The 17,280-nt window shown below is 35.3% G+C and overlaps 1 protein-coding gene across 1 annotated transcript in view; it reads right to left on the bottom strand.

Annotated features, from left to right (window-relative positions):
- Positions 1-1,547: 1,547 nt before the first annotated feature.
- LOC107750937 (AP-1 complex subunit mu-1-like) overlaps positions 1,548-17,280 on the bottom strand; it is a 24,370-nt gene continuing 8,637 nt past the window's right edge. The window contains exons 7-8 of the mRNA XM_016566516.1: positions 4,087-4,162; positions 1,548-2,835 (exon numbers count right to left, since the gene is read on the bottom strand). Coding sequence (XP_016422002.1) covers positions 2,813-2,835; positions 4,087-4,162 — 99 coding nt within the window. The 3' untranslated portion in view covers positions 1,548-2,812. The remainder of the gene's footprint in view (positions 2,836-4,086; positions 4,163-17,280) is intronic.

Here is a 17,280-nt window from a genome sequence, read left to right as displayed (position 1 = left end):
CAACAATACTACAGCGAGAATAAAAGTTACGCCGCCTTTCTTTGCGTGAACATTTGGGCGGCGTTATGCTAATCTTCCCACATGTAGTAGACATGTGGGGGTGTGTTAGAACGAGCCGTTTTAGGTAGGTGTGGCTGACTTAACTTTTATAAAGAATATCTCTTTGGATTTGAGACTTTAGTCTTTGCAAATTTACAGATCTTCTTTATGCACCAAGAGCTTGTAACACTCCAAAGAGAAAGGAAAAATTGAAATCGCATCATATGACCCCTTTAAGTGATCACCATGTTTATGAAATAAACGGCTTATGAATTTTAACAAACAATTTGTAAAGCGACACTCTCCACTTTTCCGGACTAACCGAAACTTGATTTTGTGACTTATCCGGACACTAAATTCCGCCTCCACAGTTTCTCAGAACAATAAAACTAAGCCTTGTCGATCTATGCCAAGAGAAATTAATGTTAAAATGTGGGCGTAATGATGAAAATGCCAAACACCATATATCTGATTATCCTTAAATAATCTTTCAAAGCTTTTGCTGCTCGATCTTATACAACCGAACCAATACTGAGAGCAATGGCACCATGGGAAAAAATAACAATTATTAATTTATATCAAAATAAGAAGGCTTTTGCATTAAGACGTGTTGGTTATGTAGGTGGAGTCGTGTTCATGGGCCAAGAACTGTTGCATGAAAATAGGACAATGGCATCGGAATAAAAGGGCAAGTACAGTCAAAGACTGGTGCATGACTGTCCTGCAGCCGTTACAGGACTCCATCAACCAAAACCGACACGTCACACTACAAGCACACTGAACTACAGACATTTAGCAGACACACCAAAGCTGGGTAAAATCAGTTATAAAATGAATTTGATCATTTTATATTTAATGGCATGACCTTGACCTTGGGTAAAGATAGAAACATTAAACCATGTACTATCGCTTTGGATCAACTTGGTCTGGATAATCCAGGGAAAAATGGTCAAATTTAGTGCATTTTAATATGTTTGAGTGTTAAAGTCTGACTTGGTTATGCTAGTCTTGTGTGGTATTTATTAAAAGTATACATGCATGTATATTATATATTATAATATATTAAGAAAGAATGTATATATATATATATATATATATAGTTATAGTTCTTGGCCAGAATAAACTAGTCATTCTTTAATTCATTCATTGATTCAATAAACTGCTATTTTCTAAATAGATCCTTTATAAAATGTACCTTATGTACGTAATTTATCAAATTTATACTATATGTGTGCATGTATAAAAATGCATAGGTTTTATTTTATATATATATATATATATATATACACACACACACACACACACACAAATTCAAATTTTAATCTACAAAATATAAAAATACAATTAATCTATACATACATATAAAAAAATATTTATACAAGTGTGTATAATATATATAATAAACTGCAAATTTCAAACCTGATTGAAGTATGTATATTACATATTATGCCAAATAAATAAATATCTGGCCATTTTCAAATAGTAATTATGAGCTGGATTAGACAAGGTATTTTCTAAACAGGTACTTTATTGATGTCTGACGTTTACAGAGAGGTCAATTATTTAAGTGAGATACAGGAACATTTCAAGAGGAATGCAATTATGTCACATTTCAGCTCCACTGCATGCTGTACCATAGTAAACACGGTAACCTTTACATTCTATCATTTGAAGGCAAATGAAATGAGACAAATCGACAAATTAATACAAAAACCAAACAAACATTTTCTATTTCATCTCCTATTTTGAAAATGGCACCACGGTTGACTTTAGATTTCAGTTGTGTGTTGAACAGTTTAAATCGAGCGTAATTTTGCATTTTAGCAGTGTAGTAAACTCATGAGGTACTGTGAACACTGAATTACAACATACTATAAATAAACTCTAAAATAAAAAAAACTAAAGAGTCAGTGTGCAGGAATGACGTCAAAAAAATACTGAATATGAATAAAACAATATCTGAGGACGTCCCTGACATGAAATCCTGAACGAAATGATGACCTAGAAATACAAACGCTTCAATGAGTCGATTCATCTGACCTTTTTTGACTTTTGAATTAACGTAACAAACACACACTGTAATATGCAACACACTATCGCTGTGACCTTACGGCTGTTGTTGAATTCATCTGATAAATAACCGCAAACGACAATATAAGAATCTTAATGATTCAAAAGTAAAGATTCATATGATTCTTCCAAGTAAAGATTCATATGATTCTTCCGAGTAAAGATTCGTATGATTCTTCTAAGTAAAGATTCGTATGATTCTTCTAAGTAAAGATTCATATGATTCTAATAAGTAAAGATTCATATGATTCTTCTAAGTAAAGATTCATATGATTCTTCTAAGTAAAGATTCATATAATTATAATAACAAGTAAATATTCATATGATTCTTCTAAGTAAAGATTCATATGATTCTTCTAAGTAAAGATTCATATGATTCTTCTAAGTAAAGATTCATATGATTCTTCTAAGTAAAGATTTATATGATTCTAATAACAAGTAAAGATTCATAAGATTCACATGTTCTGGAGAGTTTCGTAAGATTCAATATAGGAAGATTTGGACAAAATCTAAATAACACGGTGTGAAAGATTCAATTCCAATCCATAAGTCATAAGATCTGACGTGTATTTGTTTGAAATGATTGGAAGCACTAGTGTGTTGTGAATACTGCAGATGAGTGTGGAGCCTCTACATACAGCAGAAAGAGAGCCAGACAGAGACGCTTCCTTGACCCATGATCCTCTAGGCTAATTCTTCACGTTTACTGAGTCCGCAGCTGATAGTCTGCAAAGAAAGAAGGAAATGAGCGAGGCTTAATTAAATGCACAGAACGACAGGAAACAGGAAAAAATGGAAATACGGGGGGAAAGTTAATTGTGACAGCTGAACTTTCTCTCTCCACCCATCAAAACACAATCAAAAACTCCATCAGTCAATAAGATTGAGACATAAGTTCACAAAATGAACAGAAATGATGGGTATAAAACAGATGCTGGATGCAGTCGTGATAAAATACGCAGCACTCATAGAGGAAGACAGCTAACCGGAGTTTACACGAGTGTAGAAAATTTAGCAACAATTTTGCAATATGAGCACTTGGTACATGGCTTTTAATTTCATGTCATTAGACTAGAGAGCATCAAGACAAAGAGGGTTTAATAGTGTTTCTGATTTAAACGGCAGTAGTAAAAACTGTTCATTTCACTTCTGTGAACCACTTCAAACTGGCCGTTTTAATGAAACCACTTAAAAAAAATGTATGTCAAAAATTTCTGTAAACATAGCACAAAAACAAATATTTCTTTATATAAATGACGATGTCTTTATTATTGTGTTTATTTAGATAAAAAATTAAAACATGCCTTCATAATTTTAACTATTTTAACTTTTTATTTTGTAATTTATTATTTTTAATATTTAATTAGCTACAGACAAAAACCTTTCAGAGCAAATACAAATGATAGAAAGATTTAACTTTTTATTTGTAATTATTGTTATAATTTATCTTTATTATTTACAATGACTGCTGGGTTAAAATTATGGTCCTCGTGATTGGAAAAAATACTTTCATTGCAAATACAGAAAAAGAAAAAGGCAACAACAAAATATTATATATAGGTGGAATTTGTGGAGAAATACCTACATTAAAAAAAAAAAAAAAGAGTTCTTTAATATACAATTAAAAAAATGCATAAAAATACAACTCTGACTACTAAAATATATGTGAAACATATTTAGGCTTTGCTCTCAGTTGTAACGTGACACACAGTGTCAAAGTTCAAGATGCGAAATCAGAGAAAGAAAATCTCCTACAACATCATGTACCACACACTCTAATTTTATCGGGGTTTCACCATCTCGCACGCGTCTGTCCTGAACATCCTCTTTTCACAGAACAATTTCACCTCCGCATTTAACACTAATCTCCCATCATTCTGCACTGCACTGCAGGTATTTGGCAACAATTAAGCAACGCTGTGAAAAACAATGACAAAAATAGAGAAAGAGAGAAGAGAGGATGAGAGAGTGTTTTACCTCCGTTCTGGGTGATGTATCGCACCCACGGCAGGGCCTGATAGCCGCTCTTCTCAATGATCTTCAGGTAACGCACCTGTCAAAACACACACCGTCACTGTCATACATGCAATGCATTGTGGGTGAATTCATTTAGCCAAACCTGCGAAAGGCCTACAACACAACGGAAATAAATAACAACCCATTCAAAGAATGCAAAGCAATAATGAGTAAATTATACTTTTCCAATGCACAATGCATATTTACAGTGCAAAGATGGCTAAAAAGATAAACAATAAAAATGATTGCATTTTTGTATGCAACAAAAAAAAAAGGCTTTGAACAAACCCAACCAAGAATGTTTGAGGAATATCAAGCAATGGCAAAAGCATCCCAGGCTTGTGATATCTACACATCATTTAGCGTTAGCTTCATGTCAGGTCCACGTGGGCATCCGAGGGTAAATCTGAGCGCATGGGCAACGCAGCCTGGGAAAGTGGCAGAGTTTGACACCGCGGGCGGAAGCGCATGAAGAAGTGAGATTGGGGAAATGGCACCTTTCAGTGCCGAACGCTATTGAGTCACTCGTTGTGTTCATACGGGCCTTGCATCACTACACAAGCTTTTGCACAACTGCTCCAAACATGCTGAAAGAGCACAATCACGTTTTGTAACAGGCCACAGATAAACCGGATACTCAGAATTAGAGGTGAAAAGTGTTGTTTTTGCCCATGTTACAATACGGTTTCGCCAGTTCAGAGTTTTATGTTGGTTTCTAATCGGCTCAGTTCCCCTGTGTTTTAGTGTATTTTGCTTCTATATTAAACAACACGACTATTGGGTAGAAATTATGGTTTCTGTGATTGGGGAAAAAAATCATTTCAGAGCAAATACATAATCAAGATCAAAAGATTATAATACAAATTGTAATAAATTATTTTTGTATTAATTTTTTAACAACTAAAAGAACTGCCGAAAATTGTATTGTAAAAAAAATATATAACTAATCAAGATGATAAAAATAGGGGGGGTTGTTTGGTTCCTGTGATTAGAAAAAATAATTTCAGAGCAAACGCATAATCAAGATTATAATACAGATTATAATAATGCATTTTAATTGATTTTTTATAACTAAAATATTACCAAATATATGTAAATATACACACGTATATAATAATACTTATCTAAAAAATGTGTGTAATTATAATTGTTGTAATTGATAACTCTAGTGCTAAACATAATACATATACACACACACATAATTGGTATAAAATATATATAAATAGTATAACATATAATCAGCTACAATAATAATATTATACCTTGTAATTGATTATTATAATACTAAAATATTAATAAAGAATAATAACAATTATATACCATAATGACTTATTATAATAATTTTTATATACCTTTTAAAATATACCAAAAAACTAGTACAAGAACTCCAAATCTGGCTCAATCACTGATTTATGTACTATCTGTTTGACAGAACAACAAAAGCATGGGTGGAAGGGGCGGTAGGAGTGTTTGGGTTTTTTTTTTTTTTTTGGAAACTCTTTATTTTTGCAATTCCATTTGATGTCTCTAGTCACCTTTAAACGTCTCCCGAGAGCAGGGTGGACATTTAAGACATGAGTAATTACAGTCCTCCTGTCCAGCAGCTCTGTGTTTGTTGATTTTGCCGAGCGTTTGTTCTAATCGTGGACTCTATTCTCTCAGAAAACCTCCCTGTCTAAATGCACAAAAATAGCCGACGTAAGACGCAAAATAGGCTTACACGGAACGAGAGATGTATTCTAGGTATCAATGCAGATTTAAAAAGCACGAGGACAGCCCTGTGCGCGCACGTTTCGGGAGGCATTTTGGGAATCCTGGCGTCCGTGGGCCGGTAATGTGCCACTCTTGGGTGCAGCTCACACAAACTTACCAGGCCACCATCGGCGTCCACCCTGGCGGGCACGACGAGACGGCCAGACTGTAAAGGTCTAAATGCTGCCGTGCGCCGCTCGTTTTGTGTAAATGTAGCGACTCTGTCTTGTCAGGTTGCGTTTAAGTCATGCTCTGGTCAGCCCTTGGTGAACTCCAGTGTATATTTGCAGCTGGATGGAGTCCAGCGTAGGCAGTGCTGAGATGTGCGTGGTCACCGGTCTCTCATTAGCATGCGGCGTGAGCTCACGGTCAGACAGGCAGGCAGACGCACACAAACATACACAGCCGCTGACTCAGCTCTTTACATGCATCATGCCTTCACTATGTAAACAAGCAAACAAAATATACAGCAGGGATTTTCCTGAAGGACAGTGTTTCAGGGTTTTTAGAATGATAATGAGATGGAAAAACATGCATCATGACGAATATTTAAATTCAAATATAATAACGAGAAAAAAACACTCCAGAATAAAGTAATGATGGCACACTGCTGTTTAAAAGTTTGAAGTCAGTAAGATTTTTTTTTTTTTTTTGAAAGAAATTAATAAATTTTATTGAGCAAGGATGCATTAAAGGGTTAGTTCACCCAAAAATTAAAATTAGCCCATAAATTACTCACCCTCAAGTCATCCTAGGTGTATATGACTTTCTTCTTTCAGACGAATCCAGTCGGAGTTATATTAAAAATGGTCTTTGATCTTTCAAGCTGTTTAATGCCACTCAGCGGGTGTTGCATGCATCAGTCCAAAAGAAGTTAAATAAAAAGTGCCCATCCATAAAAATAAAAAAAAGTGTCTCACACGGCTCCGGGGGGTGAACAAAGGCCTCCTGTAGCGAATCGATGCGTTTTTGTAAGAAAAATATCCATATTCAAAACGTAATAATCACTTTAATGTAGCTTGTGCCAACAGTTGTACACGGAAGCAGCTCCAGGCGGATGACGTATGGAGGTCGGCATTGCGCCGCTCAGAAGTGACGAACTTGGAAGCGCAGCGGAGAGATCAAAACAAAACAACGGTCACTAATTAGAAGTACAAAACGAGAATTTGTAAAGAAGAATGTCGGAGGATTTCGATATAAGCCAAGAGGAGACTGGTTTTCACGAGACTCACCGGCATGTGCAATGCCGACGTCTTACGTCATCCTCTCGAAGCTACTTCCGTGTACGACTGTTAGCGCAAGCTACATAAAAGTGATTATTACGTTTTGAATATGGATATTTTTCTTACAAAAAACGCATCGATTCGCTACAGGAGTGAAAGATCAAAGACCATTTTTAATATAACTCCTGACTGGATTCGTCTGAAAGAAGAAAGTCATATACACCTAGGATGACTTGAGGGTGAGTAATTTATGGGCTAATTTTCATTTTTGGGTGAACTAACCCTTTAAATTGATCAAAAGTGACAGTAAAGACATTTATAATGGTACAAAAGTTTTCTATTTCAAACAAATGCTGTTTTGAACTTTGTATTCATTAAAGGTTTGTATTCATTAAAGACTGAATATGATGCATCACAACACTACGGAGACCCGAGGAAAAGCAGGTATTAAAGTCCAAAACCTGACTTGAAATAACCTAACAAATCAATCGGGGCTAAAACGGGTCCATAAATGATAAATTAAGTTCCCACAATCTCACTAATTTGTGCACGCTTATTTTTAAGCAGCCCTTAAATGTCGATTATGGATCAAATCGATCCACCGTGGCAAACAGCGAATATATTTGTGCTGTTTGATGCATTTGAGACGTTGTGTTTTCCTCAGTGCATAACTGACATTTCACAAGTATATTTTTCATCTGTAACTGTTAGAAAGTCATGCAAACATATCTATTTTGCTGTCAGGAGTGGGCGAGGCTTACGCGAGTGAACGAGCGCTGCTGCTGGTGTGTTTGGGATCATTGTCCTGCTGCATAACCCAAGTGCGCTTGAGCTTGAGGTCACAAACTGGCGGTCTGACATTCTCCTTCAGGATTTTCTGATAGAGTGCAGAATTCATGGTTCCATCAATTATGGCAAGTCGTCCAGGTCCTGAAGCTGCAAAGCAGCCCCAGACCATCACACTACCACCACCATGTTTGACTGTTGCTATGATGTTCTTTTTATGAAATGCTGTGTTGGTTTTACGCCAGATGTAACGGGACACACACCTTTCCAAAAAGTTCTACTTTTGTCTCATCAGTCCACAGAATATTTGCCCAAAAGTCTTGGGGATAATCAAGATATTTTTTGGCAAATGTGAGACGAGCCTTTGTGTTCTTTTTGGTCAGCAATGGCTTTTGCCTTGGAGCTCTCCCATGGATGCCGTTTTTGACGTCTCTTGGATGTCTCTTTCTTATTGTTGAATCATGAACACTGACCTTAATTGAGGCAAGTGAGGCCTGCAGTTCTTTAGATGTTGTTCTGGGTTCTTTTATGACCTCCTGGATGAGTCGTCACTGCACTCTTAGAGTAATTTTGGTAGGCCGGCCGCTCCTGGGAAGATTCACCACTGTTCCAAGTTTTCTCCATTTGTGGATAATGGCTCTGACCGTGGTTCGCTGGAGTCCCAAAGCCTTAGAAATGGCTTTATAACCCTTTCCAGACTGATAGATGTCAGCTATTTTGTTTCTCATTTGTTCTTGAATTTCTTTAGATCGCGGCATGATGTGGCATGATTATGATCTGAATCTTTTAAGTGCGACGTATATGCAAAAAATTAAAAAACAGGAAGGGGGAAAAAACCTTTTCACGGCACTGTATATATATATATATATATATATATATTCTGATTAATCCCACCTAACATTAACGTTTTTATATATACTTTTATATTGCAATAATTTCACATTCAGTCTTCAAATTAATGTAGAAACATCATAAAGAAGGTATATTTTTAATATTTGTTCAATGGCATCTGAAGGTGAGTATCACTGATACCAATACTACTGATGTGTCTAGGAAATTCTTATTTTTTTCCTAATATTTAACCATTGACTATAGCCATTCAACATAACGCGGATCTGACACGCATGCTCATAGTTTCATTCGCGCTTTAATTTGAAAAGCATGTTACATATTCATATACATGAATATGTAACACACTATAATGCAATGTTTTGTCATTTTGCATATTATAGTCAACTAAAAATTTTATTTTCATTGATCTAAATTGCCATTTTAGTGATATTCACATGCACTAAAATTAACGAATGACGTGATGAAATATTGACTACATGTAAAGCACAAGACAAAAGACATAAAAAGAAAAATCACTAGAAAAATTGAAAATTTTTCAAATGTTCTTTGCTTCAAGGAGTCAGATTTTACACTGAACGAAGTCACGGCCCAATACAAAACTGTGTAGGAAAAAAAGGTTTTAAAAAAATAAACATTAAAACGTATTGCTATTTATTATTAAAGAAATTACTTTGCACCACTGGAAGCTGAAGTGTGGTCCTATTTCTACAGGATGTATCAAAAATCTGACAAAAGGCCTAAAATAATATAAAATAAACAAACTAACAAAAGTAAATAGAAAAACCAATGGTAACATGATCTGAGAGTCATATCCTAAATCTGTAGTTCAAAAATGATTAATTTTATTTTAGGCCTATATGGCACGCAGTTATTTGTAATGACCCTGAGAAATGTTGCGAGCCGGACGTGTGTCATGTTAGGCCACAGCTCTGCCATGTGAAGAGCTCAAAGCTACAGACAAGAGAGTTAAAGATTGTTTTGTGTTTTTAAAAACCTTTGTGAAAATTACACGTCTACAAAGTCTGTGCCCTCGGAGCGTGACGGTAATAGAGCCGCTCGCTGGAGAAACGCTCATTTACTGCAGAACTGGCAACGAGATGCTGCATGTTACACCTAATGACAGTGTGGGAAACAACAATTATTGACAAAAGGCAACTTTAATTGGAGAAGTCGAGCAATTAGAGGATCAGAAAAATGCCAACCTTCATGCTTTCGCATGAGTTTCATCCAAATATAGTTTGAAATTAAGATTTTTGGTTTTGAATGAAGTCTCTTCTGCTCACCAAGGCTGCATTTATTTGATCAAAAATACAGTAAAAACAGATAAATATTATTACAATTAAAATAGCTGTTTTCTATGTGAATATATGTTAAAATGTAATTTATCTCTGTGATGCGCAGCTGAATTGTCAGCATCATTACTCCAGTCACATGATCCTTCAGAAATCATTCTATTATGCTGATTTGCTCAATTATCATTAATGGTTCTAATTATTATAAATTTTGAAAACTTTTGTTTAATATTTTTGTGGAAACCACAATGAATAGAAACTTTGTTGAACAGAAAGTTCAAAAGAACAGCATTTATTTGAAATAGAAATCTTTTGTAACATTATAAATGTCTTTACTGCACTTTTGATCAAATAAATGCCTCCTTACTGAATAAAAGTATTAAAGGGTTAGTTCACCCAAAAATGAAAATTAGCCCATGATTTTCTCACCCTCAAGGCATCCTAGGTGTATATGACTTTCTTCTTTCAGACGAATCCAGTCGGAGTTATATTAAAAAATGTCTTTGATCTTCCAAGCTTTAGAATGGCACTCAGCGGGTGTTACAGTTCATCAGTCCAAAAGAAGTGAAATTAAGCGCATACATCCATATTAAAACGTGCCTCACATGGCTCCGGAGGGTGAATGAAGGCCTTCTGTAGCGAATTCATGCGTTGTTGTAATAAAAATATACATATTTAAAAACTTATAAACACTTTTCTATCACTTCCTGTAACTGTCGTACGCGGAAGCCATTCCGGGCGGATGACGTATGGGTAGCACATGCGCCGGTGAGAAGTGACGAACGCGGAAGCAGCGAGGAGAAAACAAAACAAAACACCGGTCACGAATTAGAAGTACAAAACAAGGATTTCGATATAAGCCAAGAGAAGACCGGTTTTCCTTTGCTAAAGTAAGGAAACTTTGCTTCCTTTGCTCCTGTAAACAAACGTTGGTTTTCGCGAGACTAGCATATACTCACCGGCGCATGATGCGCTACGCATACGTCCTACGTCATCCGCCCGGAACGGCTTCCACGTACGACAGTTACAGGAAGTGATAGAAAAGTGTTTCTAAGTTTTTAAATATGTATATTTTTATTACAACGCATGGATTCGCTACAGAAGGCCTTCATTCACCCTCCGGAGCCGTGTGAGGCATGTTTTACTATGGATGTATGCGCTTAATTTCACTTCTTTTGGACTGATGAACTGTAACACCCGCTGAGTGCCATTCTAAAGCTTGGAAGATCAAAGACATTTTTTAATATAACTCCGACTGGATTCGTCTGAAAGAAGAAAGTCATATACACCTAGGATGCCTTGAGGGTGAGAAAATCATGGGCTAATTTTCATTTTTGGGTGAACTAACCCTTTAAATTAATAAAATAAAATAAAAATCTTACTGAGCCCATCCTTTATACAGCAAACACGATTTCAACTGTTCAACATTGATAATAATCAGAAATGTTTCTTGAGCAGCAAATCAGCATATTAGAATGATTTCTGAAGAATCATGTGACACTGAAGACTGGAGTAATGCTGCTGAAAATTCAGCTTTGTTCACAAAACTAAATTACATTTTACAATGTATTCACATAGAAAACTGTTCTTTTAAATTATAATAATATTTCATAATTTTACAGTTTCTACTGCATTTTTAAATAAATGCAGCATTGATGAGCAGAAGAGACCTTTCAAAAACATTTAAAAAAATCTTAATTATCCCAAACTTTTGACCAGTAGTATAAATATAGCCATGCTGGGAAAACTATTCGGGTTTTCATATAAAACCCATGCATGCTAAAAATTGCACGCACGTGTCTATTTGTGACTAGCAGAGGCCAGTGGTAATAGTCCAAAGGGCCACGCTCAGTCCGTCCAGTGCATCGAGACAGACTGCAGATCTCTAGATGCGGTCGCCAGTCTTAGACAAACGGCCCGAGGCTTGACGTGCAACCAAACCGCAGCCTGGTTCTGCAAGCGTGGGACTGTCGCACAATCAGCTGGCGGCGCTAATCGCAGGGGACTCGACGCCTGGCGCTCAGGGCACGCAGACACGCTGACCGCAGCCGGCAGAGCTTATCAAAACCTGCCTGAGGTTTCCAAGCAGGTCAGCACCCAGAACGCCTCTCTCACGGGAACCCAGTCGAGCTGAGTTTGTGATGCACCTCTAATTGAAGCGATCGGATGATAGTCTTGATTTATGGAAGAACTAACATGCATTTTACATCCCCAAAGAGCTCTTTTGACGTTCGGGGATCAAAACCCCCACAGGACAGCTGGGAAGCAGTTGAAAAGCAGCAGCGCTGAATGAAAACGACAAAAAATTAGAGAGAGGAAATTTCATAGAAGTTCAGCACTTAATTCGATCGGACACTCGATTGACTTTCCCCTCATCATTTTTGCCCAAACATCCTCACTCTCGGGGGAAATTGAGTTTCGGACGGTTATATGTCATTGATATCCGCGTGGGCTGATGAAACTTACCATCATATGGAGGAAATCTTTTGTTTAAAACATAAAATTAGAGGTAATTTTATTGGAGAAGCTGTTTATGAATATCGTACCCGAGGTCGCCCCGAGTTCAGCTCGAAAACTGCTGTTTCACCTTCAACCTCTCTATAATTTGCCTGATTGATTTTTATTGTCGATTGTTCATCTGGTTTGTGGGTTACAGACAAAAACAGCTGAATGTCAAACTATGTCAACATGAAATGACTGGCTTCTTATGCTCCTCGACTGAATTAAAGCATCTGCTAAATGCATAAATATAAATGTGATACTGTAAAAAAAAAAAGAGCTATTAGACAACATATTAAATGAATAAATCCTCACGCAGATCATAAGCATTAATAATGTTTTTTAGCTTTATAACTTTGCAGTACAGGCTTCCATTGTAAATGCTTTTACTCATTTTACCAAACTTTTACCTAAACTATTATCAATGTTTTTAACAGGGTATATAACTTTCTCTGATCTAAGAGTACAAACAAGGCTGTTCGTTTTGTTTGTTTTAACATTTGCAGTGTCTCTGGTGAAAACCTCTTTCATCTGTGGGAACTGGAGGAGGAATTCCTCCTTTCAAGTCAACTAAAAAGACAGCATCACTTCACACGCTCTCAGAACGACACCTGCCTTCTAGTTCACTCAATGGCCATCAGTCAGCGCTCATCACTGACCCGTAAGAGCCACACAAACACCACACAAGCCTAATGCCATTATATAAGAGATGATGAAGCGTCTGCAAAGAAAAAGTGCAAAGTTCATTCTCCAAGAGTAACCTCTAATCTCTAAGACATGAGTGATTCCTCAGTGCATATGTCTTGTAAACGAAAGGTGTGCAGGTACTTCAGCGATCAGATGCACTGTTCTCACCTGCTGGTAGGGCTGCATGTTTTGGGAAAAACAAATTGTGATTTTTCTAATAGAAACTAAAATGTGAAAAAGGTTTGCTGTGCTTGTTTGTATGGTTGCACAATTTGCCATTTTTTTGTCTATATATCAATATTGCTATAAAATAATAATAAAAAATAGATAACAATAAATAAATAAATAAAAAGAAGTAAATGCTGTCAAAACGATTAATCGCATCCAAAAGAAAAGTTTTTGTTTACATAATAATAATAATAATAATAATAATAATAATAATAATAATAATAATAATAATAATAATAATAATAATAATAATAATAATAATAATAATAATAATAACTCTTGTTTTATAACTAAATAAAAAAAATGACAAAAACTAAAATATATTATAATACACATTGTTGTACAAATAATAATTATTACTATTATTATTTGTTACCTTTACTAAATAAAAACATAAAAATTACTAAAATATAATATTATAATACATATTGTAGCACTAAAAATAATAATAATAATATAATTATTATCATTATTAAATAAAAATTCTTAATAAAACAAAATAAATATTACTCTTGTGATATAAAACTGAAAATGTTAAGAATTGTATTTAAGAGTATTTAAGAAAATATAACAGCAATAATTTTATTTTTATTACATTACTGTAAAATTGCAAGACTAATATTTATGGCTGCCCATTAAAGCATAAAACTTTTATTTTTAATCACATCGGGACCTTAAAGCTGCTCTTTTATTTATAAGTGCTTCTCATTACAAGTTTGGAAAGATTTTTGGCGCATGGTGCGTTTTCCAATGCACATTATAAGCAACACAAATGAATACAGATGCTAAATAAAAGTTCAAGTGAAGAAGCATTTACTGTGAACAAAGATGACGAAAACATGAGCTGTTTGCATGAACATAAACACAAGATGCTGTGCTTCACTCTGAAACACACAGCGCATATATTTATTAAATTAAATCACAGCCTTTGTGAGTTGCTAAGAGCACTAAGCCGTATTGCAATTTTGGTTTTATTTCGATTAGTCATGCAGCCATACCTGCTGGATGATTAAACAGATGAAAACACAAACTGAAGGAGGGACTCGAGTCATATTTAGAGTAGAAAAGATCACCGAGACTAACAGGACTCATATGATTATTCTCATTGCTTTCTGTAAAACAGAAACTGAATGCATTCAAATTGAATGAACTCTGCATGAAGCAAATACATTTCTGAACATTTAAAATAGCCTATTCATGTTAACACAAAAAGCATGAATCCACTGACAGCTCGATCCAAAGCTGCAGTGCACAACATCTGCGCGAGAATCATTCCCAGATCAACAAACAGCAGTTGTTCTGTTGAAAGTTTCCACAAACACGTCCCAAAGCTCGACTGCAGTCCTGTCCAGTTCATTTCTGCTCTGCCCACCTTTATAAACTGCTGAGGCCTGAGAAACACACACACACTCGACTGACCATAACAAATAAACACACCGTCTGCTAAATCACAAGAATCAGCAGCAGCAGCAGGAGCTGCGGTTCTGTTCCGTCTGTCCTGGCTTTGACTGGCCGCCAGCGTCTGGATCGGGCCAGTGTCACATTTACAACACACACACACACACACACACACACACACACTGCATGCAACTTTAACTGTTTCTAATGCAACAAGATTAAAACCCGAGACACATGATAAATATTCTACAAAATGTTTTTCATGTTTATGAGAACTTAAAGGGAGTCTGTCATCCTTTATTCACTCCCATGTTGTTTTTCTGTGGAACACAAAAGAAGATATTTTGAAGAAAGTGTCCTTGCAATGAAACAATAGCAATAATGGACTCCACTGATTTTCACTGTATGGACAAAAAAAATTTAAAAATTTCAAAGTATCTTCTTTTGTGATTGCTGAAGAAAGAAATCATACAGGTTTGGAATGATATGAAAGTGAGTAAATGACAGAATTATTATTTTTGAGTGAAACGTTTTGGATTTTATGACTTTTAAAGTAGAACTTCAGCAGGTTTATTGAACATTCTGCTTTCATTAACCAATAGAACTTAAGTTATTTTAGTATTATTAATATGCTATTATATTAATTAATATATTCTTTATTTTTATTTTTTCAGTTTTCATTTTAATACTAGTTTCTAATATTTTATTAAGTTTTTGTAAATATTTATATTTAGCTTTAATTCATTTTTATTCAATTTTAATTGTATTTTACTTCACTTGGCTGCCAATGCACCATTTCTCATTTAAAATTTTAATCTAATATTTATATATTTTTTGTATTTCAGCTTTTTTTCAATTATCAGAAACCTTTTTTTAATTATTCTAGTTGTAGTCAATGATGACAACACTGGAGTAGATGCTGTATTTATCTTTTTATGAATGAAAATGAGGCTGTGTGGGACAGATGCACATCACAATGGGTGTTTAACAGAGCCTTCTGTCAGCAGGAATTGCTTTGAAAAAAACATATTTTCAATGTGGCATCAGCAGAACAATCATGAGCAAAGATAAAATCAGTTGGACAGACGTCTAACCCTCACAGCCTCATTTACATTCCCAAGAAATTAAATGAGACATCAAAACAAAGGGCTTTCATTTCACCATAATTAAATCCATTCCACCACAGAATTGCTAAAATGTGGGAAAATGTTTCACTAAGAGCATCACAAAATCACTTCCATTTGAATCAACTTGAATCAAGTTATTATTAATATTTTCCTCTTCTATGCAGATGTGTGACGTTCAGAGCCCTTGCTGTCAATGGGTTTCCGGCTTCTATTCATAAATAAATAATATTTTGTGAAATTAATTCACTGAAGAGTTGATCAAAGAATAGTAATGAATGAGAATGTTTGCTCAAAACCTCTGAATTTAAATTCATAGTGTGTGATGTGCTCATATTAATGTTTCAACACTGCTGAGATATTACAAAAAAAAAAAAAAAAACTCAGTGTACAAATCCTTTAAAAGTACAGATTTATAGCACCACCTATTGGTGAGAGAGGAATAACCAGAACACACACTGCATCTGCCACAGCCTGAGCAACAGGTGTTCATCAATACAAAACCATCAAATAAAGTCAGCAGCGCCACCTTACGTCAAAAACAGGAAGTGGCATTAAGATGAAAACACAAACCTGCTCTGGTAAGACAGACTAGACTGTCTTCTGAATACTGAGACAGTTCTTACATATTCATACAGATTTAATTCTGATTCAATATTTCTTATTAAAGGCAGAGTTCGAGTAATACATAGAAGTAACATATACTACATTAACCTTACGGTTGAAGTAAAAGTAATGTTTGCTTCTGGAATTTACATCATAATACAGGAGCTGCTTTTTAAGTAATATTTAATCTATTTATAAACAAATGCAGCTGAAAATCTCTCTGTTCTCCGAATCCTAGTCAGGCTGGCCTACACCAGGCGTATTATTATGTTAAGTAAAACTAGAACTAAAACTATTAAAACATTTTTGTTAATTGAAATAAAAGCTGATATAAAATAAATATTAGATGGAAAACCTAAACTTATTTAAGTAATTTCAATTTCTAATTTTCATTTACATACTTTCAAAATGACTTACTGGAAATAAAATAAATAAAAACTAAAACGGAACTAAAACTAGGGCTGCACGATAAATCGAAATGGAATCAAGATCGCGATTCGACAGAAGCTACGATTGTCATGCGTATCTTTCAGTGAAGCACGGTTCTGTGATCAGCAGTAAATCTCCATCCGAAGGCCAGAGGGCGCTCTCGCGCTGAAACTCCAAATACGCCTTGCAGAAGTAATCCAGGAAATGCCTATCGCTGCAGCTGAATAAACAGAAGATTCAACTGCTTTCATTGATTCAACATGACTAATAAACACACGA

This window comes from Sinocyclocheilus rhinocerous, unplaced genomic scaffold (genome assembly GCF_001515625.1).
Source record: "Sinocyclocheilus rhinocerous isolate Xijiao unplaced genomic scaffold, SAMN03320098_v1.1 scaffold1534, whole genome shotgun sequence".
In the NCBI taxonomy this organism is placed as follows: Eukaryota; Metazoa; Chordata; class Actinopteri; order Cypriniformes; family Cyprinidae; genus Sinocyclocheilus; species Sinocyclocheilus rhinocerous.
Note: the sequence above shows the minus strand (reverse complement) of the source record. Positions and strands in the feature narration are given on the sequence as shown.